The 23,057-nt window shown below is 54.4% G+C and overlaps 10 protein-coding genes across 10 annotated transcripts; 5 read left to right on the plus strand and 5 right to left on the minus strand.

Annotated features, from left to right (window-relative positions):
* Positions 1–411: 411 nt before the first annotated feature.
* BP01DRAFT_356659 (PT repeat family protein) lies at positions 412–773 on the minus strand. Its single transcript, XM_025575008.1, has one exon. The coding sequence runs from the start codon at positions 754–756 to the stop codon at positions 463–465; it is 294 nt and encodes a 97-aa protein (XP_025431597.1). The 5' UTR covers positions 757–773; the 3' UTR covers positions 412–462.
* Positions 774–3,463: 2,690 nt separating this feature from the next.
* On the minus strand, positions 3,464–4,773 carry BP01DRAFT_45048 (uncharacterized protein). Its single transcript, XM_025579866.1, has one exon. The coding sequence runs from the start codon at positions 4,329–4,331 to the stop codon at positions 3,513–3,515; it is 819 nt and encodes a 272-aa protein (XP_025431598.1). The 5' UTR covers positions 4,332–4,773; the 3' UTR covers positions 3,464–3,512.
* Positions 4,774–6,198: 1,425 nt separating this feature from the next.
* BP01DRAFT_356661 (cysteine-rich PDZ-binding protein) lies at positions 6,199–7,289 on the plus strand. The gene is made up of 3 exons (XM_025575009.1): positions 6,199–6,560; positions 6,729–6,852; positions 6,976–7,289. The coding sequence occupies exons 1-3, from the start codon at positions 6,384–6,386 to the stop codon at positions 7,059–7,061; spliced, it is 387 nt and encodes a 128-aa protein (XP_025431599.1). The 5' UTR covers positions 6,199–6,383; the 3' UTR covers positions 7,062–7,289.
* Positions 7,160–11,299, minus strand: BP01DRAFT_415840 (CAF1 family ribonuclease). The gene is made up of 7 exons (XM_025579170.1): positions 10,758–11,299; positions 10,612–10,704; positions 10,333–10,559; positions 9,647–10,283; positions 9,170–9,592; positions 7,774–8,453; positions 7,160–7,703 (listed from the first exon to the last, which is right to left on the minus strand). Exons 1-7 carry the CDS (start codon positions 10,990–10,992, stop codon positions 7,419–7,421), a joined length of 2,580 nt encoding a protein of 859 aa, XP_025431600.1. The 5' UTR covers positions 10,993–11,299; the 3' UTR covers positions 7,160–7,418.
* A 211-nt stretch (positions 11,300–11,510) lies between these two features.
* pex26 lies at positions 11,511–13,122 on the plus strand (the record flags this gene model as incomplete). The annotated part of the gene is made up of 2 exons (XM_025573402.1): positions 11,511–12,149; positions 12,228–13,122. The coding sequence occupies exons 1-2, from the start codon at positions 11,686–11,688 to the stop codon at positions 13,120–13,122; spliced, it is 1,359 nt and encodes a 452-aa protein (XP_025431601.1). The 5' UTR covers positions 11,511–11,685.
* Positions 13,123–13,244: 122 nt separating this feature from the next.
* On the minus strand, positions 13,245–14,770 carry BP01DRAFT_382642 (uncharacterized protein; the record flags this gene model as incomplete). The annotated part of the gene is made up of 2 exons (XM_025577384.1): positions 13,245–13,920; positions 13,992–14,770. The coding sequence occupies 2 exons, from the start codon at positions 14,768–14,770 to the stop codon at positions 13,245–13,247; spliced, it is 1,455 nt and encodes a 484-aa protein (XP_025431602.1).
* A 1,872-nt stretch (positions 14,771–16,642) lies between these two features.
* Positions 16,643–18,279, plus strand: BP01DRAFT_398618 (putative succinate:fumarate antiporter (Acr1); the record flags this gene model as incomplete). Its single annotated transcript, XM_025578543.1, has 5 exons — positions 16,643–17,133; positions 17,193–17,240; positions 17,298–17,347; positions 17,402–17,600; positions 17,666–18,279. The coding sequence occupies exons 1-5, from the start codon at positions 17,076–17,078 to the stop codon at positions 18,277–18,279; spliced, it is 969 nt and encodes a 322-aa protein (XP_025431603.1). The 5' UTR covers positions 16,643–17,075.
* A 451-nt stretch (positions 18,280–18,730) lies between these two features.
* On the plus strand, positions 18,731–20,403 carry BP01DRAFT_356667 (twinfilin). The gene is made up of 4 exons (XM_025575010.1): positions 18,731–18,846; positions 19,041–19,729; positions 19,853–20,104; positions 20,157–20,403. Exons 1-4 carry the CDS (start codon positions 18,828–18,830, stop codon positions 20,271–20,273), a joined length of 1,077 nt encoding a protein of 358 aa, XP_025431604.1. The 5' UTR covers positions 18,731–18,827; the 3' UTR covers positions 20,274–20,403.
* BP01DRAFT_356668 (PHF5 family protein) lies at positions 20,191–21,196 on the minus strand. The gene has a single exon (XM_025575011.1). The coding sequence runs from the start codon at positions 20,965–20,967 to the stop codon at positions 20,641–20,643; it is 327 nt and encodes a 108-aa protein (XP_025431605.1). The 5' UTR covers positions 20,968–21,196; the 3' UTR covers positions 20,191–20,640.
* Positions 21,197–21,360: 164 nt separating this feature from the next.
* On the plus strand, positions 21,361–23,017 carry BP01DRAFT_356669 (uncharacterized protein). Its single transcript, XM_025575012.1, has 4 exons — positions 21,361–21,574; positions 21,691–22,243; positions 22,325–22,393; positions 22,484–23,017. The coding sequence occupies exons 1-4, from the start codon at positions 21,564–21,566 to the stop codon at positions 22,895–22,897; spliced, it is 1,047 nt and encodes a 348-aa protein (XP_025431606.1). The 5' UTR covers positions 21,361–21,563; the 3' UTR covers positions 22,898–23,017.
* Positions 23,018–23,057: the final 40 nt, after the last annotated feature.

The following is a 23,057-nucleotide window of genomic DNA, read 5'->3' on the forward strand; positions in this document are numbered from 1 at the left end:
CGGTATCGATGGTTTCAGAGATGACTGGAGCTTCTTGGGTCTCGGTGGCTGCAGAAGGTTCCTCTACGGTTGGCTCAGCTTCGGCGGGCTTCTCTTCCGAGGCTTCGTGAGTGTTCGCATTGTCCGCAAGCTTCTCCTCCGAGCGTTCCTCCACATGCTCGGTGCCGTTGACCTCAGTAGTGGCGGTGGTGCCGTTTGTGACAGGCTCCGGCTTGTGCTCCTCGGACGTGGACTCTGGGACGGGAGTGTCGTGCTCTGCGACTCCATTGACGCCGTTCTCTTTGGGGGTCGTTTCCTCCGTCACGGGCTCTTCCGTTTTCTCAACAGTACCCTCCTCCGCGACAGTAAGCACGTTGACCAGACCGCCTTCACCCGGAACTATAGATCACTGATGATTAGTTCTGCTCCTAGCGAATCACCAAACCTGAAGCTCGCAACCCTGAGCTACGGCGCAGAGGTCAATCACAACCGGGTGCGGAAATGCATACCATGCTTCGCAGCTTCATCATGAAACCACGGGCCTTTTTTCCCCTCACGGAATCTGTATTGATGTTGGCCGGGCGGCAAGGTCAGGTCGTGCCAGAATAGATATTCGGTGGAGATCAGTCCATCCTCATCGGGCTCAGTGTCGACGGGTTTGGAGTTCAGCTCGATAGGTTCCCATTGAGGATCGGAGAAGGTGCCTGCCAGGTAGATAGGGTCGTCGATAGGACGTCGGATGGAGATAGTCACAGTCTCACCAGCGGGGGAAGCCATTGTGAATCGTCGAAGGTGGGAGCAGGAGATTCGTTACAGTCGTTAGAATTGCCAGCTATTCGCAAACACGCGCAAAGGGAATCTGATTAAAAAAAAAAAAAACGAAAAAACTCGAGAGGGCGATAATATACAATGGCGAGTCCGGCGGGATGCGGAGATGTTTCGGACCGGACGGAGGGGAGGAAGAAAAAATAGGCCACCCACGCACGAGGGGAAGAGGTAAGGAGGAAGAGGTGTGTATGCGTGTGAGGAAGAGTGTCTTGGAAAGGGAATAAAGAGGAAGAGGAAGAGGGGAAAGATAGAGTGGTGGGAGGTTGAAGAGAAGAAGAGGGGGAGGTGGAGGGGAGGGGGGAGAGAGGAAGGTGGTACAATTGGGAAAGTAGTAGTGAGTTGGAGATAGCAGTAAAAAAAGTTCAGTAAGGTATAAAATAAACACAGAGGGAGACAGCAGCAGAAGAGGGAAAGAGGGGAAGGGTCGGAAATAATTATCAAAGATGACCCCGTGAGCAACTTTGGGACTAGTCTGTTCTGTCTGTCTTCTGTCTGTCTGTCTTTCTATCTGTTTGTCTGACTGTCTGACTGTCAAGCCCAGAAAGGTTTGTGGTGGTTTACTCTCTTGACTCGAAGGGCAGAAGAGAAAAAAAAAAAAAAAAAAAAAAAAAAAAAAAAAAAAAAATGGGTAGGTAGAGTCAAACTGGGTCCGCACGGAAGACCGATGGAGAACTAGTCGGTCCCTACAACTGGTAGTTGGCGGGGCAGCATGGGAGTTGGCATAGTGATTTGAGGATGATGACACTTTACCCAGTACTCCTGGTGCTGGTCATTTTTCCTGGAATCTGGATTACCTGCTTATGCCACTGCAAAACACCATGCGAGTAGATGAGCAAAGGAGGGGAGGGGGTGGAAGGAGGGAGGCCCAAGAGTAGTCCGTACCGTATCTACTACTATCCTACACCACTGCACGGCACACCACACCCACAATGTTAGGTATTATCATTCATGTTAGCATCCAATCCGCACCCTCAAAGTCCCCCCTTCCTTCTCGGATGGCTCACCCGCGGGCGCAATGGCTCGGGGCACCCCCAATTGGGTGGGCCAACTGCAAGAAGAACAATCGTTTGGATGGGTGGTAGTGATGCTGCAATGCGATGCGGTGCGGTGCAGATCGGGATGTTTTGAAGCAGAAAAGAAAATGCGGTGAGTAATGCCCGCCAATCAGCTGCGAACAATTCGCATCCACTTTTCAAGAAGCCGTTGCACTGGCTGAGGTAAGCAATGCCGTGGCCGATAAGAATTCTTGTCTACTACGAGTACAAGTTGTAGATTTACGTGACCTTCAGATGCTGGGGAGGGGAAGAGCTGCACTGAACAGTGTGCTTGTACAACATCAGTATAAGAGCTCACTCTGGGGAATTTCAATTGCTGCCCTCGTACTACTGTGACGTGCAATTGACCCCTCCCTCCCTCCCTCCCAAATCAACCCATTATGATGATCCTGCCGAGAGGTTGGTCGTTGACAGCCTCCTCTGGTCGACTGGGACTAGTGGCGTCGGTATCGCTCCAATAGTGGCGCCATCAATTTTTTTTCAACTTTTTCTGGGAGACTCCACCGGGCGCTGGCTGTTGCAGCAGGGACCAGAAAGAAAAACAAAAGAAAAATCAAAATAACAACTAACAAAGCAAAACAGCATCATACAAATTCTGCTTGAACCATTCAGGAAAGACAATGCATTCTACCAGTAGTTATGAAAGTAACTCAGGGTGTGCAAGACAAAAGATCACTGAATGCATCATCGCGATGATATGCACACCAAGAGATCTCCGCCCGCAGGATCGCCCTGCCTGTCCTTCTGCAGCCAATGCAGCCTCCGAGAACTTCAGTCCCACCGTTTGCTGTGCGTGCGAGCGACGTGCTGCGTTGGCTGCGGCTTACTGTACTTTCCAGGTTCCTCTAGTGAGTGATCCAGTGCTGTACAGTTATAACTACGTACATACAGTCTTGGGTTGAGGTAGTTATGGGTTACTTTCCCACCTCATGAACACACCCTAAAATAAGTAAATGCTCCCCCTCGTCGGCTCATCCTCTACCTTCATCCCTTTTACAGTACGAAATTATTCTCGCAATGCGGAGTCAACTTAACCTGTACTGGACTCCGGAAATCCATTCCTGCCCCTCCCCCTATTGCTATTGCCGATATAATATTGGAATCCCAAACCGATCACCGACCACCAAAGCGGGTTTGTTCTTTTTATAAGTCCTACCCTTTCTCCTGATGCCTCCTCCTGGCGGTATCCTCCAGACGGTATCCTCCTGAAATCATCCCTTTTCCCAACACTCAGCTCTAGAATGGTGGAGAGAGCGGAACACGGAAAGAGGAGGGGGGGGGGGGTTGCCCTTGCCTGCCCGGCCCTGCCCGGCCCCTCAAACAACAGGGGACTGACTCCATTTGGGCAATTGTTGATGACGATGATATGAGTCTACTTCCTACGTAGAGATACTCGAGATGCAGTTTGGGGAGAAATAGAAGTCGAAATTAGACAATTGAGTAGTCATTCAATGCCAGACCCCAAAGACATCAACGAAAAACACCTTTAAACTCGACCAAAGATCGCGAAATTAGACATCAAGCTGTTCCATCATGTCCAGACAGTCCATAACCAAACAATACAGAAGGACTCAGCAATTATCAACTCATGAGATGACACCTGCAACAGCAATGGACCTCATCGCCATAGGGCAAACCAGCAAAGCAAAACTAAGAAATCTCCAAATCCTCAAACTCCACTACCAACCCATCAGCCACTCCCATCCCCTCCATCCCATCCCCGTTCATCGTCTCCCACATCGTCGCGCTGCGCGACAGTCGGTTCGGACGACTGGCGTACACCCCCACGTGCACGAACTTATCCTCCACCCCGTAGAAAAACCAGGTGACCTCGCGCAACTTGCGCCACACCCCATCCAGCACCGCACCGGGAGTCATCACGGCGGGCACCTGGTACCAGATCCACAGGGCGTGGCCGACGCGCTCCAGCTTGATGCGCAGCGAGTGCACCATGGCCGGCCGGCCGTGCTCCAGTGGCGAGGCGCACCAGTCCGCCCCGTCGGCCGTGGCGCTGACGCTCGAGATATTCATCGTGCCGGAACAGAATTCCATGCCGGCTTTGACCCATTTCCCGGGTCGAGGTCTGGGCCGCGGGGCTGTCCCGAGGCGAGTTGCGGCAGGAGATACTCCGAGTGGTGGTGGTGGTGGTGGTGATGATGATGATAGCGGCGGTACATGATGAATCGGAGATACGTCCTCTGATGACTGCGGCGCCGCCCCCGCGAAGATCACCAGTCCGCCTTGGTCCCATTCCATCTCCCAGTCTGCCGTCACTGTCACCTCGGCCATCTCAAACCGGCGCCGCAGGGAGGTGAAGACAATGGGCGCGGTGGCGGTGTCTGGGCCCCCCGGCTTGCGCCAGAGATCCGTGTTGGGCCCCGCAGTCACAGTGAAGTACTCCATGCATCGGGGGAGGATGAATCCTGATGGCAGGTTCAATGCCGTAAACGACGAACCACTGGGAGGCATTGTGTCTGCCCGCTGCGAGTGCGTCACGCTATAGTCGATCACCAGCTGAGTTCGGCGTATCGTTCGTGACAGGCTGACGACAAGCAACCTGGATCGACCACCACACTTTAAGGTTCAAACCTTAAGCACAAGACAGTTGTGACTCGTGAGACAGAGGAAATCAATTCCGTCAAGACGAGAGGAAACTGGAAAGAGAATGGAAGAGGATCAAGTGCGGTGAGTGGGTGGCCACTGTGCGGTCGAGGTCCCGTTTCGCTCGCCTCCTCGAAGCAAGGGATTCACATTCACACCCTCCCGATGGTCCGCGCTGTTCGACCTAGACGTGTCGTTTGATCTTGCTGAACAAGAGCTAGTAAGGGGGAAGTATCGGTAGTTGACAAGCTAGTAGATCCAAGCCTGGTCCGAGCAGTCAACCCGAAAAGCAGACCCAACTCTCGAGAACGGCTTTATCGAGCTGTTGCTTCGACGCAGTATTATAGCTTTCTAGTAGAAGCAGGCCGTCCGCGACTTGAGATATTCGTTATTCACGAGAGCCCAGTGTCTCGCTGTCAACGGATGGAGTCCTCCGAGGATGAGCGAGAATTTCGGCAGGAAGCTTCCCAGAGATGCGAACGCCCAGCCCTAAACGTTCGGACCACCAGGGGGAAGTGCTTTATATTGTCATGCGCAGAGACAAGTCGTGCTAGTCCGGTCTGATTCGATGAAGGCGTGGCAGAAGGATTGGACAGCCCAAGGATCCAACATGAGCGAACCATCCTGCTGGGACTGACGCTCGTGGAGCTAAGGGCGCCAGGGAGTTAGTGCTGAAGCGCTTTACCTAGTTAGTTTTTTCAAGAAGACGTGCGTGCATGCGTACGTGCGACTTCGAAGCGATTACATCCTGGCTTCTTGTTGTTCGTTGCGCCGTCTGGAAGCATCGACGCTGCGGTCTGATCTGGGTCTGCCTGTTCACGAGTGGCGGTCATCCTGCAGCCATTTGGAACCGAGAGAAGAGCCACCAGAAAGCCCTGTCAGAAGGCAAATCATTGAACAGTGAACCAGTGGACGCCGGGAGTGCAGAACAGCTGAAAGTCCAGCTTTCTGACAGAGATGGTATTAAGCTGCGGGTTTCGACATTGGTGGGCTCGAAGGTGGGTGGATGAGAGAGAGCTGAGTGCCGCAGTGGGCGAAACCAGTTATTTAATCTCACCAGTTGCCACAGCACCGTTCCTGCACATGTACTATAAGCTGCCAGGTAGGACGGAGGTAATGCTGCGACGGAGGTGCCTCGTGTTCAAGAATTTTTGCGGTGGTGTAGATCTTGTTCCTATTAGCCTGAGCAACTGCAGGCGTCGAGGCAGTGGCATACGAGAGGGTGATGATTTATTCGAGTGGTTTGGCCTGGATGCAGATCAAGGAAGATGACAATATGACTTTCACACGAGTAGGCACTTGGTGGCATTTGTCAGAAGTGACTGGATGGCCTTTATTTGTTTATTCTCATTTCCTTTTCTTTTTCTTTTTCTTTTTTTTTTTTTTTTTTTTTTTTTCTCTCGTTTGATTCACTACTAGTAGTGATCGGTTCGAATATGTCAGATCTTCGAGTGTCAGGCCTTGCCATTGCTCGTATATACAATCGCATGTATAGAAATTATATGCAATCACACCTTGCACGGAACCCAAACCTGAGAAAGTCCTCAAGCTGATTATAGATAGCATCATCAAAGCGATAATTCCTTACTCTGATTTCCAAGACCTCTAATCCTAAGACTAAAATCCAATCACCTCAGAACTAAACAAACCAACAAAGATACCGTGACATATTGTGTAGGCACACTTGGAAAAAAGCGCCACACCGCCACAGCACCACATCATCCCCGCCGCGCCACACTCTCCACCAAACAACCATCCATCCATATCTATCATCATCAACATCATCCATCATCATTATTCATCCAAAGTACTGTGTACCAACTAGTATCCCATCAACTACACTACAACCTCAGCACTCATCATCAAATAACCACCCACCCACCTCCCCAGCTCCCACTAAAACCCTCTACTGCAGAAAACATGGTCTGCGCCAAATGCCAAAAAAAGCTCAAACAAACCGAACTAGCCACACCAGGCGTCAAACGCAAAAGCGAGATGTACTATGGGTCACCCTCGACCTCCCTCGGCGGTGGCGGCAGCAGCAGCAGCAGTAACGACAAATCTAAAGCTACGCTTGGGAATACAGGGGTTGGGAAGGTATGTCCTACTACCATCTTACCTTTACCCCCCCCCCCCCAAAACTATCCCAGATCACACACCCAGCATGGAAAGTTTAAATTTGACACTACATGGGGCATGATATATATCATGGACGAAGGAGTTTCTCGTTAGGTATAGGAATGGTGCTAAGCTAACTTACCGTAGAGCAAACTCCTCACTTCCAAAGCCAAGAATCCCTACGCGGCGTACTCGTCCTCGTGCGAGGTGTGCAAGACCAAGACGGAGCAGGGGCGGAAGTATTGTCAGCGGTGCGCTTATCAGAAGAATTGTATGTCCTCCCTTTCTTGCGTTTGTGGTTGAGGTTCGTGGGTGTTTGGTGTTTTCTCTGGTGCCGTGCCGGCAGTCAGTCATGGTTACGGTGGGTGCATTTTGCTAACACTCCGTTTATTAGCGTGCCCAATGTGTGGCAAGAGTTTGGCCAAGGGGGTGGCTAAGGGGCAACCGGTTGTGCAGGGGCAGAAGTTCAATTTGAAGTAGTTAACTTCATTGGGACTCAATTTATGGTCGGTTCTGTTTCGGTTGGGAGGAGGGCAGTTCTGTTTGCTATGGAGTTTTTTTTTTCGATTTAGGCCCGGCACATATGGGCGAATCATTCACTGGCGTGGCGTTGGGGCGTACCAATCAAGGAAGGAGACAAGATACAACCGTTCTTGCACACACATGTAGTCAAACAAGAGTACAGAATAGAAGCAGAAATTCGAGCAATAAAAGCTAGTTATACATGACACACACGAGACGTACAAGATGATATATGCAGAAACAATCCCGGTTCTATGGCTGCATCACTCCCGCCCACAACAATCGGTCTATCCTAACAGTACACTTCCCGAAGGTCTACCGCTCGGCCAGCATGTTCTTGATGCTGGAGTAGTACCCTGGCCGAACATACTTCGAGATCTCCTCCTTGGCCAACCACTTGAAATCAGTCAGGTTGTCAGCATTGCCCGTCAGATCCGCCTGGCCGGTCATAATGCGCGCCTTCATGAAGAAGGTCTTCTCGCCCAGCAGCTCCGAGGCGGGTTTGCGGAAGTTGTAGACGTAGTGGCCGACGGGGTGATAACCCACAAACCAGGTGTTCATGTTGACACCCGCCGCCTGGGCGAGGGTACGTTCAGCCGCCTGCACAGAAACAAGGTTAGCAACTGTCGCGCGAGGGTGCTACCCAACAAGGAAAAAAAGAGAAACACACCTGCTTCAGAGTCTCCTCCGTTTCAACCGCGGAGCTGGGGAGTTTCCAGTACCCCTCCTTGGACTGCACGAGCAGGTACAGCGTCCGCTGCAGAGCCCGGTTCAGACTCTTCTGGTCGCCCTTCTCGTCCGCCTCCGTCCACCGGGGGTGCGGCCGGGGAATCTCCTCCTTCTTGCTGGTGTCCTGCGAGGTGGCATTGACCGTGGCCTCAGCGTCCTGGATGAGCATCTCGACCTGGTGGGCCGGGTCGGACTCGGGGGCGCCGACGAGCAGCTCGTCGTTCCACGCCTCCTTCGAGTAGGCGTTGTACTTGCCGATGTCGCGGGCGGCGGTCTGGCGTTCGCGGATCTTGCGCTTCCAGTCCTCGTCGGCGGGCGTGCCGCGCTTGAAGTAGAAGTATTTGGTGAAGGGGAGCGTCAGCCGCTCGTTCAGGCGGCGCTGGTAGAAGAAGTACGCCTTCTCGAAGTCGGTCAGGTCGCGGGTGATCTGGGGCGGCCGGGACAGCAACACGCCGGCTTTGATGGTGTGCGTGGGCTTCGTGACTGGGAAGGCGGAGCTGGGAGGTGCGGTCGTCGTCTCTGGAGTGCCCTGCGTCGTCGCGGCGGAGGCATAGTTACGGCGGACAATTGTCTCTTGACAGCTTCTGCACACTCTGGACTCGGAGGCGGAGGACGAAGGCCCTGTTGAGTGGAAGGGAACAAGAACAGGTTAGCAGACCGTCTTTCGATTGCAGACGGGAACAGATTTGGAAAAGTCAAATGTACTCACGCAGAAGCGACGCTATGCGCCGGGCACCATTGGACCCGGAAGACATCGTTGTGAAATGTTGGAGGTGCTGCTTGAACTGCTTCCCGGAGGCCGATATACTGGGCAAGAAAAGTTGACGGCGCGGCGGTCACCTGCCTTTCGCTCTCTGCTTCGGCGAGAGAGAGAGAGAGAGATCCAGCCCGGAACAAAACTAGTCCCGATCCCCCAAGCTAGCAGTACACGTGACCAGGGGTTTATAACCCACCGTCGCTCTCCCGCCGCCGGCTCTTTCCTTTCTTTTTTTCTCTCACGGCACCATTTCCTTATCGTCACTGTTCTAGCTATTCCACGACCAGTCGATCATTTTTCCGGTGCTCAGAGTGAGTACTTTGCGGCCATTTTTCGCTAGCGGTACCTTCTTGAACCAAGGTGTACTGTTAGATAGACGCTGCATACATTCCCCATCAATTGCTTAGTGAATTGTCTGAGCTTTGGGAGACTTAGGGCCTAGTAGACTGTAATGATATTCTTTCTCCCCGCTGTATCGCCATATGAGATGAACTTGCTATGCCAGGACATCGAGGGACTACTAGCTACGCTAAGTTGATCTGAGTGGCTTAGCCAATCTGGCACATCCTCTCGTCTGTACCAAAGACGCGCAGCTTGTTCCCGTAGACGCTCCAGAACTTGGCGTCAAGGCGGGGGATTAAGTCACCGTGATTGACGCTGTGCTGAATCGCTGGAGATTTGTCGGGTCTCAGCGCCATGTGATGTGCCCACGGTGGTACCGCGGGGTGGGTGTCAACTGTGCTCTCGACGACCTTCTTCACCTCGATAGTGCCGAACATGATATGGACATTGGTCGGTTTGGGGCGGATTGGAAGGGTCACTGTATTCTGTTCAATATGCTGCGTCTGTCTGGTCGACGCAGGTGGTATATGGTTCTCATTTGCGCTCCGGTCTCGAAGCTGTGCAGAGAGCTTGATGAAGACCTGAGCAGTGAGTAAACTGTCATAACCCGCCTCATGGTCTAATCCCCGGGTATGGTATTTGCTATGTCGAGGATGGATGGCTAGCAAGCATGCATGTCAGTCTCGTCTATATCGAGATCTGGCGAATCACTCACTGATTCTCGGGTATGGTATAGCGGTCAGGTTGTCGTTGAGTTCCTGCAACGAGGACTTCGGGTTAATGGAACCGCAATCGTGGGTGGCCATATACTTGGTGTCCATCAGGACCGGGAACATCTCGTGAGCCATTGATTGGAAGTCCTCGACACGGTCCGGCAGAGGCCCGAAGAAGCATCGGCAGAAGTATATCAGGTCGGTGAACAGATTATGGCCCACGAGCACTGGACGATTGGCTAGCACTCGTTGCTTGATCCGGTCCGAGAATTGCTGGAGGTTGCGCTGCGGCTTTCCTGGCAAGCTGGCCATGAGGTTCATGAAGTAGTGAGGCGCGAGATTGGTGAGGTTGCCACCAGCGAGAGCCTCGGCGATCCATCTGAAGCCCGTCTGTTTCCAGGCTCTTTCCTGCACCCACTGGATTCGCTGCTCGTGGACCGCTTTCTCCCGCTGCTCGTCGAAGTCGATGATCTGCACAAATCCTTGCTTGCCGATGGTTCTGAGCGCCGGGTACTCAACCTCGATCAGTTGGTGGATAAGCCTCTTTTGAAACCTGTTGATTTCCGCCGGCATGGGACTAGGCTCCTGGCTTGGGTCGGGGCGACTGGCTGGCGGGATATTGAGATAGTCGCGGCGAGCCTACGAAATAATTAGACGAGCCTGACAACGTTAAGCAGCTTGCACGTACATCACCAAGAGCAAGCCAATCGTTCACAAGCCGTCGCACTTCTTGGAGGAACGCAAGCGACTCATGCTCGGTCTCGTCAACGCCCAGGGTGGTAGTCGTGACCGGGCGATCACGTCTCTCAATGGCTCTAGCAACCGCTTTCCTCTCTTCATCTCTGGACAAATAAGTCACGCCATTATTGAACAGAGACTCCATACTGAATCTGTTGTCCAAGAGGAACGCGACAGCTAAACGAGGCAGATTAGCAGCCGGAGGCAGCGGGCTTTGTGGCAAGCATACCGCTGCTCTGGAACGACCAGTTCCTTTCGACCTCGAGTTTGCTGTCTATCACCGGATTAAGGTACAAGTTATATGGTCGTAGAGTGTAAATGCCTTGGTCCCGGGTCAGTGTCTCCAACGCAATAGCACAACAGTCAGGAACTGACCTGTCGTTGGATCTTCGTGGCAGATGGTCAAACCAACCTGCAGGATCTGGAATTGGTCGGCAGATGCCTTGACCTCTTCGTAGCGCTCCTGCAGGGTGCTTTTTCGCCTCCTGCTCCCATTGACGGATTTTGCTATCCCGGAGAATTCAAAGTCCAGGGATACGAAGCAGCAGGTCGATAGTTCGTCCAGGAGCCTGGGTAGTTGCAGATGGAACGTCTGGGCGGTGATATCCATGCTTTCTAGTTATAAGGCCAGTAAACCGTTGATTGATAGTAGCAATGCAATGAGTCTCTTTCAGGGATGAGGATGGACATGTGCAGCTGGAATTCCTGTGACATGCCACAATAATATTATTAGCAGTAACCGATCTATTGTTAACTATCGGACGAAATCCGGGGTAGGCAGGTGATCTTTGTGATCACAACGCCTCAGTGGATTGTGTGAGCTACTCTCTGTCGTACTTAAAATAACAAATAGTATTCAATGCATTTCTTCCAGTGATTCAGGATAACGATGGGTGTGAGTGCGACCTCTGGTTGATGCTTTTGAGGGAAATTGGGAAATTGTATGAAGCTGTTGCGGAAGGCTCCCGTTATCGGCGGGTGGGGTTAGCAGCCTGAGGCATTCATCCCGTGACAGAGCAACACCCCAGACTGTCTCGGCCAGCGTCAGTGGAAAGAAGCCGAGGTGAATTTGGAAGCAGCAGCAGCAGCAGCAGCAGCAAACCATCGGTCTGTATGCGAAGTACCCCCCCGTCTTAGTGTCACGGCCTTCCGTCCTTCCCCAACCTCCCCCAAAGCACAATTTACCTGATCATCAACACTCTTGCTTGTAATTAATTCTCCTAGAGCAGTCATTCCCCCAGCTCGACCCCCCAATCTCCCACTCTCCAACCCACCCGTCGCATTCCCGCCGGCGGTAGCTACAATGGCCGACCTATCGGCCTCCCAGTCGCAACACCTCTCTTCCGCAATAACAACATCACCACTTTCACCCTCCAAGATCTGCTCCAAGACCTACAAAAAAGCAACTCACCTCTTTCTCACGCGACGGCTGCAAGAAGCGCTCGCCGCCTTGCAACCTGCCATCACCACGCCGAGCGGCAATGATGAGCAATTCCCCAATGGCGACACCAGCCCTTCAGCACCGGCGGGACCGCCGCCCATCGCCGCCGCCCAACCCACGTGGCGGATCAAAGTATGGAATCTGTACATCACGCTGCTGAGCGCGATCGTCGAACTCGGCCCCGAAGAAGGCAAGAGTGTGTTTGGTCCGAAGGAATGGAAAGCCATGTCGTCCCAGGTCCGCGAGGGCCATATCTGGGAGACCGTCGTGCAGACCGGGTACCAGGGCCATGAGGGCTCGGTCGACGCGGAAGTTGTATATAATCTGTGAGTTGCATTTGCCTGTTCCCCTCCTGCTTGCTACTTGCTACTTGGAGCTTACTGACTGACCGCACGAATCAATAGCGCCACCCTCCTCCTCCGCCACATGCCCTCGCAGCAACTCAACCAACAACGACTGGAGACATATCTCTCCTCGTCCGGCCAACCTGACCTCAACATCACGGAGCAGCATCTACGGGACAATTCCTCCTCCACGACGTCGCTGCAGCGAGCCAATGGCGGCACCGATACCCCCAAGGACCTGAACGCCCGGGTGCGGATTATCGAGCTGTTCACGTTGCATGTGCTTCCCCGCAACGACGAGTGGGAGTATGCTCAGGAGTTCATTAGTCTGAGCGAGGTCCTCGACGACGAGCGGAAGGATGTGTTCTTGCAGACACTAGAGGGGCTGAAAGAGGAGAAGCAGCAGGGCGAGCTGCGCGCTGCGGCGTTGCAACGGGAGAAAGATGCGGAGCTGGAGAGGCAAGCGCGCGAAGCTGAGCGACGACGTCTGGAGGAGGACGCCGCCGCCGCTGCTGCTGCTGCCGCCACGGAACAGTCACAGCCCAAGGGCCACGGGCGGAGCAGCAGCGAGGTGGACTACGGGATTGAGAAGACGTACCCGAACGGCAGCGTCAAGGGACGCGGGAAGAGCAGCAATGGGAGGCAGGCTGCGACAGGCCGCACAGCCTTCTCGCCCTCGGGGTCGAAGAGCGTCAAGAAGACGGACAAGCCGGCTGAGGCGCGCGCCAAGCGGTCGCAGGCGTTGACGAACGTGGTGCGCAATCTGATGCGGTTTATAGCGAAGAGCATCGCGGGCAATTCGCTCTCCGTGGCGCGGACGATTCTGTTTCTGCTGGGGATCTTGTTTGCGCTGAGCAGGCAGGATATCCGCGAGCGCGTCCGGAGGATCACTGGGGCGGGGTGGCAGAAGGTCAAGGGGACTATTGGGATGGGGGTGAAAGTGAGCTATATCTGATGTATTTAATCCAGACAGACGTTGATATCGACGATATCGACTTGTGCTATATGCAATCACGTTGTTCTTGTATATACGATCTATGGATCTACCCATGGTTTCAGGCAGTGTGGTTGGGTCGGTTAAGCATGCTTTGAAGCCTCCACGACTCCTCCTCCTTCTTCTCCCACCACCACATCCACAGCCTCCGCGGCAGAAGAACCACAACCACAATCACAATCACCACCAACATCACCACCCCGACTCCCACTCCCATTCCCTATCCCACCCCCCTCACAATCCTCTTCCCGCTCAACCCTCCGCCTCCACCACCCCAACAAATGCACAAAGAGTTGCGCCACGCATATCTGCTCCGTGGTGAACAACAACACCGGCACCGAGGTCTTGGCCTTGAGATACAGCTCCAACGACCCCCACATGGCATACAGCAAGGGAATCCCCAGCGCGGTACTCTTCGCCGGCCCGCAGAAGCACACGGCGATGGCTTCTTTGGGCGGGAGGGGGCGGAAGGGGGTGACCCTTACCATTTTGAACGTGACCAGGTTGCTTCTGGGGGTTTCCTTTGGGTGGGGTTGCTGGATTGTGGTTTTCCGGGATAGCCAGGCGGCCAACGGGGCTGAAACTGGAATTGGGATTGGGATTTCTATCCTGGACAGGCAGGTCGGGGGTCGGGAGATGAGGAAGCAGGCCCCTGTCAAAAAGACGTAGAGGGCGATGTTGAAGAGGACGACGAAGATGATGTTTTGAGTGCTCATGGTTTGAAGGGCGTTGGTTGCGAAGCAGGAGCTGAATGTTGACCTTTTCGTTTGTTTCAGTCAGTCAGTCCGTGTCGACAGAGCTGGGAGGGGGGTTTGGGGAGGGAGACACACCACAACAACAACAGCAAACAAGCGGTACTCAACTTCGCCAACTTACACGTCTGCAGCACCCAAGCCGTCCGATCAGGCCAAGTCCAGCGAACCAGCTGCCCCACGACCAGCGGCAACAACACCGCCAGCCCGAGCTGCTTGAACACATCGCGGTACATATCCCCCAGGTTGCCGTCCCCGGCACGCCAGGGATCGAACGCCGGATCCGCAGGGAGGAGGGTGATAGTCCAGCCGGCGGTGATAAACGGGCCCAGGAAGTTCGCGATGATGACCTCGACGAGCGCGGCGGCGTCATCCCCGCCCGCCGACCGGGTCATCACCACGTTCGAGGCGATGGTCGTAGGAATGCAGGCCAGGAAGATGTAGCCGGCCAGCACGGCGCGGTCGATGTGCTGGTGCGGGTCGCCCGCCAAGATAATATGCACGAGCGCCAGCATCAGCGCGGGTATGAACAGGAACGAGGAGACCTGCACCAGCACGTGCAGGCGCCAGTTGAGCAGGTGACGGAAGAGCTTCTCGCGGGGCACGCTGAGGCCCGAGATCAGGAAGATCAGCGCCATCGCCCCGTACAGGATGCTGTACTCGGAGCGGATAATGCCGCCGTTCTTCGCGACGTTGGGGAAGTAGTATGCCAGTACGCAGACGACGCCGATCCCGATGAGGAGCCATTGGCGTAGGATGAAGAGGGCGGTCTTCTTGAGAGTGTAACTTGCGCCGCGCCGATACCATGGTGGTGGTGGTGGTGGTGGTGGTGTTGAAGTCTGCGCGGCCACACTCATGGTTCAACTGGGTTGGATGAGACTGGCACAGAGAAGCAAGCTTCGCGTCCACTGCTCTTTAAGGTTGTGGTACACAGTTAAAATCTGCCATTATGCTTGCATGGTGGATGATTTTTGTGTTGGTCGATCGGAGTCAAGATGTAGGGCCGAAATGATAAACTAATAGGCTGAAAGATTTGCCATGATTATCGGGGCCCGGCGCTGCTGCTTTGCTGTTGGTCATTCTGGTGTATGAGCATAAGTGCAGACGTGGTTATGCGTCTGCGCTATATATTCCCAGAGACCAACAGGGCAAGACCTTGCATTCATCACTACCTACATTATAGTCCAATATCAGTTTGTTGTGTACTCCATACCCTGCTCGACCATATCGGGGCAACCTTCTACCGTCTCCCCTGCACGTGACCACACGCATTCTTCCTCTCCACAGGCACAATGATAAGATAGTGCAGACTCGGACTCGGACTCAGACTCAGGGCACCGGCAGCCACAAGCATCTTTAGATTTTCGGAGGTTATGTCTCTCCTGCAACGATGATCCAGCCTCAGATGGTGTAACCCCAGCATGTGAAGATCTCCGAGCCCCCGGACAGCAAGTGATGCAGAATCCATACGGAGTCCCAGTGCCCAACTACTAACACTGAATCATTGACCACTCGCCCCATGGCTGATGGACAGGGACTCAAACCAACTCTATATGAGAACACACCCCTTGCAAAACATTTCCCGGAAAGTTGTATTGCAAATCGAAAGAATGCTCCAGGGAAAAACGGTCAGTAGACATGGATAAAACCTGAACCGTGGGGTAAGCCCTTTGCACAAACACAACCCCCCCCCCTTCTACGGAGTACTTGTACTTTTGAGCAGCGAAAATCGGAGCAAAGGGCCAACTCCGGTGGTCACAAGATCTTTTACACTACACTCCAGAGAAAAAAAATCCCCTCTATTCAGCCTTTCCAGTGACCGGCGCAGATTACTCCGGGGAAGATGGAAAAATTTCCCCTCAAAAATGGAGAGAGGGTAGAGGGAGGGATAAGGGAAAGACCTCGGCAGCATTTGGATCTCTCCAGTCTGGGCCCGGGAATACCCGTGACTAACTAACACACAGTACGGAGTATACAGTAACTACGGAGTACATCTGGGTGTCAGAATGGATCTGACTAAATATGCTAGACAAAGTTCCCAAGAGCCACAGTCCACAGTCCACAGTCCACAGTCACAAGCCCTCAAACTCTCCATGCGGAGGATGATGGTGATGATGCTGTTCACAATTCGCAGATGACGACAAGATCCAGCATGTGAAGGGGGGTTTTGCCTGGTGCAGTGTGTGTGTGTGTGTGGTTCCGTCTCTGCCATTCGGAGGTGGATTGGTCGGGTACAGGGAGGGACCTATGCCAGACTTGCCCGCAGTGACAGCCAGAGAAGGGGTTTGGTACAGTACTTGTCCCGAAGCCTCGGAAGAACGAAAGCACGGCTGATCGTGAGTAGGCGACATGAGGCATGAGGAGTGATGTTGTAAGTATATACTTTAACTATATAGACTGCAGTATCCTCTACTACTAGTACAGCTGATCGGGTGCCTCAATGGACGTGGACAAAGCATCCAGTGTATAAATGATCCTTTTGTTCCCCCCTCTACCTTTATGGATCACTCCGTATTCATCATCCATCTTCCACCATCTCTCGGTTGATGCAAGCGGCAGCTCATCCGCAGTTCCGCTCGTCCAGCGAAGCTTCCTCCGCTTCCCCGTCATAGCTTCTCCACGCCCGCCCGGCAATCTCTCAGTCTCAGGGCTAAACTCATCCCTCCCAAAGTAGAGATCCTCGTTTCCGACTGAGTCTCTATTATTATTGGGGAACCACCGGTCACTTGGCTCTCCTGGCCCGCTACACCCCCAGACCCAGTGACCTCTTCAATCGCCGATTTTAAATACCTGGGCTTGGTCGAGCCGAGGGAAACGTAGTCGCTATACTTCCGTATCTCCCCGTTCCAGCGCACCGCGTGTGAACCACCGATCCGTCAATCCTTCACCCATTAATAAAAAAAGAAATACATTCCCTGGCTTCAGACGAGGGTTTACCATTCTCTTCCTTTTTTTTTCCCCTCTTGTTTCCTTTCTCCTTCCTTGCTTTTCTTCTTTATCCGTGGAGTTCTCTCAGGACAGCCTCTTCCGTCTTTGCCCTTTAAATCCGACAATCGCATCGCATTGATTGCTCTTGCTCTACCCGGTGTAGTCCCGAGCTCAATTGATCAGGACTTCCGTTGATTCTTTGGAAAAAAACGAAAACAAACACATTCTTTCATCATGTCTGCGAAAGGAGGCAACGGCAGGAAGCCGGCGTCGCCGGCTGTCAACCTGATCGGTACGAAGCTCTGGCTCTTCCCGGCGCAACCGCTCCCGCGCAATGCTAACTTGCGACAGCTGGTGGTGGTGCGGGTATGATGGAGGCCCTCGTGTGCCATCCTCTGGGTAAGGGACTCGAATTACCAGGAAAAGCAGAATGGTTTCACTGACCGTTTCATGCAGACACCGTCAAAGTCCGCATGCAGTTGTCGCGTCGGGCCAGGGCCCCTGGTGTAAGTCGATCACCCGCGCGAGCGAAGGCGCGACAGCGCTAACACTTGGACCAGGTAAAACCGCGCGGATTCGTTGCCACGGGTGCCGAAATCGTCAAAAGAGAAACCGCGTTGGGTTTGTACAAGGGTCTCGGGGCCGTCCTGGGAGGCATCATCCCGAAGATGGCCATCCGGTTCACTTCCTACGAAACGTACAAGCAATGGCTGGCCGATAAGGAGACTGGAGCCGTGACCAGCAAGGCCACTTTTCTCGGTACGTTGAGGCCCAGCCCACCACAGGTCCGAAAGAGCCCTCACTCATTTTTTCGTCTGTCACAGCTGGTCTCTGCGCGGGTGTAACGGAAGCCGTGGCGGTGGTCAACCCTATGGAAGTCATCAAGATCCGCCTGCAAGCACAACACCACAGTCTGTCGGATCCCCTGGACACCCCCAAGTACCGCAGCGCGCCGCACGCCCTGTTCACCGTCATCCGGGAGGAAGGCTTCGGCGCCCTGTACCGGGGTGTCTCGTTAACCGCCCTGCGCCAGGGAACGAACCAGGCAGCCAACTTCACCGCATATACCGAGCTGAAGGCCTTCCTCCAGAGGAGCCAGCCCGAGTACGCCAACTCGCAGCTGCCTTCCTACCAGACGACCTTCATCGGACTGATCTCCGGTGCGGTCGGACCCTTCTCCAACGCCCCCATTGACACCATCAAGACGCGACTGCAGAAGACCCGTGCCGAGCCCGGCCAGTCCGCCGTGACCCGCATCATGGTGATCGCCAAGGACATGTTCAAGCAGGAGGGGGCTGCGGCCTTCTACAAGGGTATCACGCCCCGTGTGATGAGAGTCGCCCCGGGTCAGGCCGTCACCTTCACCGTGTATGAGTTCCTGAAGGGCAAGCTCGAGCAGTCCCGTTGGAGCTTCGTTGGCGGCACTTTTGAGGAGTAAAAGGGGGGAGAGGAAAGGAAAGTGTTTTGGAGACGAGAAAGTGAGCCGCCATGTGTTTTCGAAAGCATTTGATACCATTGAGCATGGTGGCGTTTTCGATCACTGCTGTTTCTTGGATTGAGATTCCTGTTTATAGTATCATGTTTGGGTGGCCTGGACAGCCAAGTTTTCGCGCTTGGTAGGATTGTACATAGTATCATGTTTTTTGTGGTCCGGTCAATCTCCTTTGTATATCTAAGTATACCTTTGAGATGGGTAGAATCGAAAATCATCATCATATTTCTTGCCAGATTGATTGAAGTAGAGCAGAAAATGAGGGTACGTAGTAGTATTGTACAGTTGACTTGAGAGAGATCCGCTGCCCTGATTTAGTCTTGTCTCTTGAACCCCACTAGCAACACACCGCTCAGCCTCTTCCCCCTCTCTCTCCCCCTCTCCGTTCCGCTCCGCAGTAAACATTCGTCTCCCCTTCCCCCATCAACTGCAGCAACCAGAACCACCCCGACCGCATCAGAGGAACACACCGTCTGGTGTTCACTACTTGCAAGATGCAGTCCGGAATCTCAGGTACGTCTGATCAAGCACTGCAGCAGCAATCCACTCCCATCCACCTGTCCCCTTCCCTCCCTTCCCTTCTATTCCCCTAAGGCCCCCCAAGGATTTACGACATCAACCACATATCCCATTAAACTCACCATCATACACCCCAAACCCACCCCAACGATCCCTAACTCACAAACTGACACACCAAACAAAAACAGTCTCCCCCGAACTGCAAACAGCCTTCACAACCTTCACCACCACCCCCACCCAATTCTGCCTGCCCGTGACCATCCAATCCGAGCGCCTCACCCCACTCCCTCCCCTCGCCTTCACCAGCCCCAGCAACGACTTCTACGCCTCCCTCCCGCAACTCGCCGGCATCCTCGAGCCCAAAACCCCCATCTACCTGCTCCTGCGCCGACCCGCCACGATTGGAACTGGGGAACTGCTGGCCCTAACCTACATCCCGTCGAACGCGGGGGTGCGCCACAAGACACTCTTCGCCGCGACGCGCGCGACGCTGGCCCGGGAGCTCGGCACGGAGAAGTTCGCCGCAACGATCTTCGCGACGGATGAGGAGGAGGTGGTGGGCGAGGAGGCGTGGCGGGAGCGGGAGGCCGAGCAGAAGAATCCGTCGGGCCGGGGGGTGGGTGGGGCCGCCAGGGAGGAGCTGATGGGGGAGAAGGAGCGGGAGTTGGAGGCTGTGAGACGGGCGGAGGAGGAGGCGAGGAGTGGGACGCCGGGACGGGATATTGGGATCGGGGGCACATTTCAGAGGGCTGCAGGAAGTTTGTTTGCGTCCGGGGGAACCGGGGGTGGCGCGTCGGGGATGCGGATTCAGATGCATGTCGATGAGGAGGTTAAGGCGGCGCTGGGGGGGTTGCAGATGGGTGGATTGGTGCAGTTGGTATGTTGTCTCTCTTTTTCTCTCTCTTATTGTTTGTGGAAATGGTGTGGTGGGTTATTCTTAGGGAACGGGGGTTTATTGGGTTCATTGATGAGATTCTGGCATGCTAACGACTAGAAACAGGCCATCGAGGTCAAGTCTGAAGCTTTCAAGGTGGCAGTCGCCGAGTCCGGTGTTGATGCCACCGCCGTCCAGTCGCACATCCCCGATAACGCGCCGCGGTACACTTTCTATCACTACCCGGACTCCGAGGTCGTCATCTTCATCTATACCTGCCCGTCGGGTTCGTCGATCCGCGAACGCATGCTGTACGCCAGCTCCCGCATGCACGCGCTTGCCATGGCTGAAGAGCAGGGGCTGAAGATCTCCAAGAAGGTGAGTGATAACCTGCTCCAGATTGAGCGCGTCCTGACAATCGAATCCGCAGATCGAGGCGTCCTCCCCGGACGAGATCTCAGCCGAGAGACTGCAGGAGGAGGTCCAGCCTCCACAGCACACAGGCCCCAGCCGCGGCTTTGCGAGACCGAGACGTCCCGGCCGGTAAATGATCTCCCAGGCGGACTGACTCCCCAACGTCTGATTTCTTGTACATCTTGCTTGCTCTATAAGATCGATAAAGTATATAGCGCCCGTCCTCTGAATTATAGCTGAAATGCTTCCAGCAGCGTATATTGCGTCCCTCCTTCCGCATGTAATAAATCGAGTTGTAGTCACGGAGTCGAGGCGCTCATGCAGACCCGATCCAATTTCACGTAAAGCGAACCAGAACCCGCCCCAACGCCCCCGGGCAACACCACCACCAGCCCATCAGCAGAAGCAGCGAAGTGGAACGAAACCCTCCCCCAGCCCCGACCCCGCAAAGACCCACAGCCGGGATTTCGAGCGGAGGCGAAAGACGGGGATCATCAAGGTCAATGATTTCGAAAACTCTTTTTCTGGTAAAACAGATCCGTCCGCGAACTTCCCAGATTGATAATCTTCGGACACCCGTCGCGGTCCTTCTCGAGACGGGTGCATTCAAAACAGTAGAAGGCGTCGCTGATGCCCTCGCCGCCGCAGACGATGCACTTGTTCTGGTAGTTGCCGAAGGAGCACTCGTCGCAGATGCGGACGAGGGTGGTGGGCCGCACGTAGGAGTCGCAGACGGGGCACTTGCCGTCGCACTTGTCGCAGAGGCGGCCGATGGAGATGCCGGGTTGCTTGCGGCACATGACGAGATCGGGGTGGTGGCGAGACATTTTGTGTGGTTTGTATGTTTAGGTTGAGATTGGAGTTGGAGCTTGAGGTTGAAGTTGAGGTTGAGGTTGAAGTTGAGTTTGAGAAGAAAAGTGGGAAGGTCGTATATCGAGTATGTGAATAGGTTGAGTGGTGGATAATGGATGAGGTGGCGCAATATCGCTTGATTTCCAAGCAAGGTGGACAGCTGATTGAGCTTGGGGTTGGTTGAAGTTGAGGGTGGAAGATGAGTGAAAGGGCGGGAGAAGGAACTGGAAGAAGAATCGCCGCGCTTCTCCCGGCTCCAGGCTCTCACCTCCCGATCGGGTGAAGCGTGGTCCGTGCTCGGGCCAGTCCCGGCCCCGTCGCCGAAGCAAGCAGCGCAATATGTCTGAGTGAATCTACTGTCGAAAGTTCTCAGAAGCAATCCCTGTGGATGTGTTTGAATGCTTAGCCTCAGTCGGGAGGATCGTCTAGTCACCGTGCGCGCGGTCTTTGATTACCTTCTATCTTCTTCTCCGAGACGCTGCACTCTCCTTCTTCAAAGTTCTGGTGTTATCATTTTTCCTGCGAAACCTCCTGCGAAACTCCCCGGCCAGTCATTTTCTGAGGACCCGATATGGCAGAAGGGTATGTCTCCACGCTGATCTCGCCTGTCTAGCCACCGCTGCTCGTAATGATAGGCTATGATGCTATGGTCTTAAAGTCATCGACAAGTTGGAACTAATGAATCACCGGGCCCACAGAACCCTCGCTTCAGCAGTAGCACTGCCAGATCCAGAAGACCACCTCCCGGCCCCGACAGCAGCTGGCCTCAAACGCCGCCAGTCCTCGTCCGCCACAGAGCCAGGAGAGGAGCCTACGACAGCAGCAGAAACAGCAGGAGCAACAGACAGCAAACGTCGCCGACTGAGCTCCTCCGCCTCGACTTCCCACCACCAACCACTCCCCGAACCAGACGCAGACGCAAACACCGACCACCACCAGCCTCCCGTATCAGACCAAACCCAGGACCGCCCGCCCTCTCCGGAGGAGACGAGACGTGCCCCGCGCCGCCCCGCGCCCGGCCGCAAGGAGGAGGAACGCAAACGCGGTCAGCGGCTGTTCGGCGCGCTGCTGGGGACGCTCTCCCAGAGCTCCTCGAATACGGCAGCTCAGCGGCGGCGGGCGGATATTGAGAAGCGGCAGCAGGATAAGCTCAAGTTGCAGGATGAGGAGTACGGCGAATTGAAGAAGAAGAGGTGGCAGGAGAGGGTCGAGCGACGGAAGAAGTATCAGAGGGCTTATGAGGAGGAAGCGGTAGGTTTTCTCTCTGTGGCTACTGGTTTGTGGGGCTGAGAATGTTTGGGTCTTGGTGCTAATGCGGAGTGACTCTTGCAGATGCGGACTCGGCATGATAATATCTTGGCTACGGCGGGGTTTCTAAAGACGAAGGCAGAGCCTGTTTTGGTATGTTCTCCTTCGTGTGTTCTCTTATCTTGTCCTTGGGGACAGAGAAGAGGGTTTACGTCTAATAAGACTAACGCTGGGTGCTTATAGTACTACAAACCATGGCAATTGCGGGCTGAGGAAGAGAGTATCATAGACGATCAGATCAAGGAGGCAGAGGAGACTGTTGCTCGAGAAAGGGCCGACTTTGACGCCCGCTGGGCAGCTCGGGTCCAGGAAGAGGAGAAGCAGAAGCCGGAAGCCGCACAGGATGAGGCCCAGGAGCCGACAGCTGTGCCAGAACCAGAAGGCCAGGAACCCACGAGTGTACCCGAGGAGAATCCCGTACATGCAGAACACGCAGGCTCGAAACCCGACGGGGAAGCACAGCAGACCCCACAAGAGACCACGCCGGCACATGATAGCACTGGATCTTTGGGTGAGAGCCACGATGATTTGCACCGGGCCCACGACGACGACGGCGGAGAGGTGGTCGAGGACCAGGAGGATACTGTAATTTACTGAGATCTACTTGAAGCTATGGGGCGCTTTCATTCATTCATGTAATCTATGGTGGCCATTTCTGCAGCGTTTATGTCTCAAAAGCTAGCCGGTGGATAATGGAATGCACGCATATGTATGGAGGATGTATGTGCAAGCACTCCGTAGTCGCAGTGCATTCAAT

Source organism: Aspergillus saccharolyticus (genome assembly GCF_003184585.1).
Source record: "Aspergillus saccharolyticus JOP 1030-1 unplaced genomic scaffold BP01scaffold_14, whole genome shotgun sequence".
In the NCBI taxonomy this organism is placed as follows: domain Eukaryota; kingdom Fungi; phylum Ascomycota; class Eurotiomycetes; order Eurotiales; family Aspergillaceae; genus Aspergillus; species Aspergillus saccharolyticus.

Excerpts from the sequence above, each read along its gene's own strand:
- BP01DRAFT_356659 (XM_025575008.1), bottom strand. The coding sequence starts at position 756 with ATGGCTTCCCCCGCTGGTGAGACTGTGACTATCTCCATCCGACGTCCT.
- BP01DRAFT_356668 (XM_025575011.1), bottom strand. The coding sequence starts at position 20,967 with ATGTCTCGCCACCACCCCGATCTCGTCATGTGCCGCAAGCAACCCGGC.
- BP01DRAFT_45048 (XM_025579866.1), bottom strand. The coding sequence starts at position 4,331 with ATGCCTCCCAGTGGTTCGTCGTTTACGGCATTGAACCTGCCATCAGGA.
- BP01DRAFT_356667 (XM_025575010.1), top strand. Across the intron at positions 19,730-19,852 it reads TGGGTGGATTGGTGCAGTTG|GCCATCGAGGTCAAGTCTGA; the intron begins GTATGTTGTCTC and ends GACTAGAAACAG. Across the intron at positions 20,105-20,156 it reads GGCTGAAGATCTCCAAGAAG|ATCGAGGCGTCCTCCCCGGA; the intron begins GTGAGTGATAAC and ends TCGAATCCGCAG.
- BP01DRAFT_415840 (XM_025579170.1), bottom strand. The coding sequence starts at position 10,992 with ATGGATATCACCGCCCAGACGTTCCATCTGCAACTACCCAGGCTCCTG. Across the intron at positions 10,560-10,611 it reads CTGGTCGTTCCAGAGCAGCG|CTGTCGCGTTCCTCTTGGAC; the intron begins GTATGCTTGCCA and ends TGCCTCGTTTAG. Across the intron at positions 9,593-9,646 it reads TATACCATACCCGAGAATCA|CCATCCATCCTCGACATAGC; the intron begins GTGAGTGATTCG and ends CATGCTTGCTAG.
- BP01DRAFT_356661 (XM_025575009.1), top strand. The coding sequence starts at position 6,384 with ATGGTCTGCGCCAAATGCCAAAAAAAGCTCAAACAAACCGAACTAGCC. Across the intron at positions 6,561-6,728 it reads GGAATACAGGGGTTGGGAAG|AGCAAACTCCTCACTTCCAA; the intron begins GTATGTCCTACT and ends AACTTACCGTAG. Across the intron at positions 6,853-6,975 it reads GTGCGCTTATCAGAAGAATT|CGTGCCCAATGTGTGGCAAG; the intron begins GTATGTCCTCCC and ends TCCGTTTATTAG.
- BP01DRAFT_356669 (XM_025575012.1), top strand. Across the intron at positions 22,244-22,324 it reads GGGCTTATGAGGAGGAAGCG|ATGCGGACTCGGCATGATAA; the intron begins GTAGGTTTTCTC and ends TGACTCTTGCAG. Across the intron at positions 22,394-22,483 it reads CGAAGGCAGAGCCTGTTTTG|TACTACAAACCATGGCAATT; the intron begins GTATGTTCTCCT and ends GGGTGCTTATAG.